The following is a 4,431-nucleotide window of genomic DNA, read 5'->3' as shown; positions in this document are numbered from 1 at the left end:
GCGCGGCGCGCGCGGCCTGCAGCGCCGCCGCCGCGGCGCAGCCGCCGGTCAGCGCCCTGGCCGCCTCTCCCGACGGCCGCTGGCTCGCGGCCGCGTGCGGCGCGGGCGTCCGGCTGGTCGAGCTGCTGCCTGGCGGCGGCCTCGCGCCGGCCGGCCCGCTGCTGTTGCTCGGCGACGCCGGCGCGGCCGACGCGGCGCCTGTCACAGCCATCGCCTTCAGCCCTGACAGCGCGGCCGTCGCGGTGGCCACCGCGGCCGACCTGCTGGCCGCCTACTCGGTCGCCACACGCGCGCCGACGCCCTGGAGCGCCGACCACTGGGCGCAGCTGTCGAAGCTGCTTGCCCTGCTGCCCGGCACGATCGAGGGCCTTTCCTTCGAGCCGGCCGCGGCGGGCGCCGCGGCGGGGGACAGCACGGCCGCGGCCGGGGCCGCGGCGCCGCTGAGCCTGCTGGTGCGGTCAGCTGGCGGCATCTGCCACGTCGACATGGCCGCGCCGCTCTCCGCCGACGCGCTGTCCGGCAAGCGCCGCCGCGGGCCGGCCAAGCCGCGGCCCGGGGAGCGCGCGTCGGCGGCGGGTCTGAACGGGCGCGTGCTGCCACTGGACAGCCCCTGCCTGTTCCTGGGGTACACGGGGCCGCGCGCGGCGCTGCTGGTGGAGCGGCCCTGGGAGGAGGTGCTGGCCGCGCTGCCGCCGCCGCTGCTGCGCCACAAGTACGGCACCTGAGGGGCGCGGCGCGCTTGCTGCCTGCATGGGCCCCAGCAGGTGCTGTTTGTGTTTTGGTGCAGTGTTGCCCATTTTGCCCTGCCCATGGCAGCTTTGGAATTGTGACCAAGGCGTTTGTTTGTAAAAAAAACTGCCACACAGTATTGATATGGTCCAAGTCCAGCACGGCCATGACCATCAGCCCACGTGCTCGCTCAACATTACCTGGCAGCGAAACATTCCGTAAGATGTTTTGAGGGCCTGTGTACCCAGCAATGGAGGGGCTTGAGCAGGGTCGTACGACCGCTTTTTCGCCCTCCATGGCTCAAGCTGGGACACAGCAAATCTGCATGTCAACATCGCCCACCTCGTGCCAGCGCTCCAGCTCAGGGCTGGACGAAGCGCCAGCTCTGGACCGGGGGCAGGGGCTTTGAAAGTAAGGGGGCGCTGCCACCTGTGCTCGAGGTGCTCGCGCACTTGCAGCTGGGCGGCTGATCAGGCGCCTCAACAGGTGGAACCTATTTCACAGCAGTTGCATGTCGCAACGCAGCAGCAAAGCCGCAGCTGGTGCACTTATGTCACTGACATGGCCAAATATCATAACAAAGACCCCCTGACGGCTGCCCTGGCGGTATTGCGGCGACTGCTTGGCGTTCCTATGCAGAAACTCTCCCTGCATGAATGCCTCTGTGTTTGGTGCCGACGTCTGCAACGCGGAGTGCGATTCACGGCCCCCTTGACGTGCACCGCAAGTTGGCCCTGCGCAAGACCGACCTTGCTGGGTGCGACGTAGGGTTTATGACTGCACATGCCCGCTGGTTCGCGAGACCTCTGCCAACCTGCTTCCGTAGGGCTCTCTGATGCCTTGCCGCCGTCGCTGTTGGCGACTGCGCGAACATGGCGTCGCAACGGCCTTTCTGCTACAGCAGACTGCACCGCGTTGCCACAGACATCCACATCCACATCAACCCCCCCCCCCCCCCAAAAGAGCACACAGAAAGTCGGCCCCCATCCAGACTTGATTCAGGGCATTTACAAGCATATACAAGTCTGAGAATGGCCCAGACAAGCTCGGCGACATCTGCATACGTCGCTTCCCTCGCCGCTCGTCAAAACCGCTGGGCAATGGGCAATGTGCCCATTGCCCAGCTGCATTCGTTTTCTTGGATCCAATATGAGGTTGGGCTCTGGGGGCTTCAAGGCCAGCTGGTGAACCTGTGGCCAGGGGTGGGGCAAGGGTCAGGTGTGTTAGGTGTGGCAGGTCGGGCTGGCTTTGGGTCAGGAGACGTCCACGATGACAACTCCCGTCAACATGTGAAGTGATGAATTGCAGGCCTGGATGAGTGATGGATGGTTTGCCTCGCATTCTTGTACGGCCCACCCTGCCACCCAGATCTGGGCAATCCAGAGGACCAAACTGCACTCACTGGAAGACCTTGAAGACGATGTCCAGCCCCGTGGGCAGCTTTGGTTTGCCAATTCAGCACAGAACAGGGTGAGCCATACAGGGAAGGGTGTCAGCAGGTTGGAAGGCGCAGTGTCCTCGTCAAGCAGGGCAGCGACAAGCGGTGACCCTTTCCCTAGTCTTACCCCTAACCGACCCCCTACCCCCGCACTTAGGCCCACCAACGAAGCCCGTGCTGCCCCCCTACGCCCTGCACTGCGCGCGGCGCCAGGACCTCACCTGCCAGGCGAACAGGGCGACGTTGAGCGTGTTGAGCGCGATGTGCGCGCTGCGCGCGTTGTCGTTGCCCTTCTGCATCGCCGGCACCAGCGAGGCCGCGAGCGCCCAGAGCACCACGATGCCGGCGCCGGCGAACAGGTGGGGGCCGGGGAACAGCTTGCCGGTGCGCATCCAGGTGTTGACGCAGCCCTCGACGGCGATGGCCACGCCGAAGGCAAGTAGGACGTTGCCCGCGGCGTTGTGCTTGTCCTTGAAGCCGCCGGCCACCAGCTCCTTGCGCTCCTGAAGGGGGTGGTTGGGGGTGGGGGTGGGGTGAGGTTTGAAGGGGAACTGGATGCGATGTGGGTGTGGTGCAGGTGGTGTTGGAAGGTGTCGGTGCTGGGTTCGGTGTGGTGAGGAAGACTGCTTGATGGGCATGGCCGGCGACGAACAACGCGAGTGTTGAGGTGGGATTGAAGTATTTGCGTTGTTGGCGGTGTGAGTGGTGTGGTTCATCCGTGGTCCACGTGGACCGGCCGCGCCTGCCTTCTGTCCAACACTAGAATGGGGGTGGACAGCAGGGCGCCCCCGAGGTGACCCAGCCTATCGTGCCAATTTGCTGTCCTTCGCCTCTTCACTCCCACACCACATGCTGACACCCACAGCAAGCAGCACCATGGTTTCATTGACAAAAGCGCAGCTCGCTCACACTAGACCCCAGGGCAGCTGCGGCGGTGGCGGCCGATCGTGCAGAAAGCATCGCAACCCTGGCGACGCCTGCAACTGCCCCTCCCCGACCCCGCCCCCCCTCAAACACAGCCGCCCTCCATAGAGAGGCCCAAGCCGCACCTTCTCCAGGACGGCAACCTGCTCGGCAATCGGCGACGGCGGCGCGGCCTCAGCGCCCTCCACGGGCTTGGGCAGCTGCGCCTTCAGCCCCTTGATGTCGTCGCCGATGGTGCGCACGCGGCGCCACTGCAGGCCGAGGTACCCGGCGTAGAGGGTTGTGCCAAACAGGATCGCCATAACCGCCGGGTGCACCAGCGCCGCGGTGCGACCCTCCAGGATGCCAAATGCGCCGCCGGTGGCAAAGGCGGGCTCGGCGGCCAGCAGCAGCGGGGCCGCGGCGGCCGCAAACGCGGCGAGGGGCAGGGACAGCGCCGGGGTGGCGGGTGTCGCGGGCGCGACGGTGCTCGCAGCGCGGCTGGGACGCGCGACAGCATGGACCGATACAGTGGCACGGGCCAGAGGCCTTGTGATGCCGGCAGGCCGCTGGAGCTGCATCTTAGCGAGCATAGCGATTGGCGCGGTGTGTGGCTCGTGAGCAGTGGGCAATCAAAAGGTCAATGGGCTATGCTACAATAGCAAGAAGAGTGAACGATTGCGTATTGGATTGGTGCACGAAGGTAAAGACGAGCACGCACGGGAGGCTGGCGATCATGAGGGCGAGGGATCGCGCGGTCGCCGTGTTCCTGCTGCCCTAGCGCGGAATAGAAGATTTTTTGTTCTTTTTATCACGCCGATGCCCGTCGCTGCGGGGCTGAACCCCCACCCCAGCCTGGTGCAGTTGGGGTGGCCCGCCATCGTCATCGAAAGCATACAGCGGGGGCTGCGAGTGTTGCGCCACGAAGCATCTGTCATGGGCAATCTTGCAAAGGCGCAAATGAAGATTGACACATGCGTCAGATTGGTCCTCACATCCGGGCTTGTGCACGGCGCACGCTGCTGCTGCACGTCGTGCCGCACACAACCACCACCCGGCCCTCATCCAACCACCCGCCTGCATCCGCCGTGTACCTTCTGCAACACAGTCGTGCCCAAACCCATGGCGCAAAAGGCTCACGTCCACGCACCTCACCCCTTTCCGGCCTAATCAGCAACCCTTGCCAGGAGACGAACCCCCCATAGTCCCATACGTCCACACGCACAGCTTGTTATCACCACGACTAGAAAAAGCCACGTTACAGCAGTGCGTCTCTCTCACGGTACCAAACCGCTCATCCCCCCTCTGCCTGGTCCAAGGCCCTGAGGCTCGCCAGGTGGCCGAGCACCTCGTTGCGGCCC

At 65.0% G+C, this 4,431-nt stretch overlaps 2 protein-coding genes across 2 annotated transcripts; one reads left to right on the top strand and one right to left on the bottom strand.

Moving 5' to 3' along the window:
* Positions 1-485: 485 nt before the first annotated feature.
* On the top strand, positions 486-725 carry MNEG_13876 (hypothetical protein; the record flags this gene model as incomplete). The annotated part of the gene is made up of 1 exon (XM_014037653.1): positions 486-725. One exon carries the CDS (start codon positions 486-488, stop codon positions 723-725), a length of 240 nt encoding a protein of 79 aa, XP_013893107.1.
* A 1,175-nt stretch (positions 726-1,900) lies between these two features.
* On the bottom strand, positions 1,901-3,651 carry MNEG_13875 (hypothetical protein; the record flags this gene model as incomplete). The annotated part of the gene is made up of 4 exons (XM_014037652.1): positions 1,901-1,919; positions 2,132-2,169; positions 2,389-2,670; positions 3,217-3,651. 4 exons carry the CDS (start codon positions 3,649-3,651, stop codon positions 1,901-1,903), a joined length of 774 nt encoding a protein of 257 aa, XP_013893106.1.
* Between the last annotated feature and the right edge of the window lie 780 nt (positions 3,652-4,431).

The sequence above is a fragment of the Monoraphidium neglectum genome (assembly GCF_000611645.1).
Source record: "Monoraphidium neglectum strain SAG 48.87 unplaced genomic scaffold scaffold04106, whole genome shotgun sequence".
Taxonomy (NCBI): domain Eukaryota; kingdom Viridiplantae; phylum Chlorophyta; class Chlorophyceae; order Sphaeropleales; family Selenastraceae; genus Monoraphidium; species Monoraphidium neglectum.
Note: the sequence above shows the minus strand (reverse complement) of the source record. Positions and strands in the feature narration are given on the sequence as shown.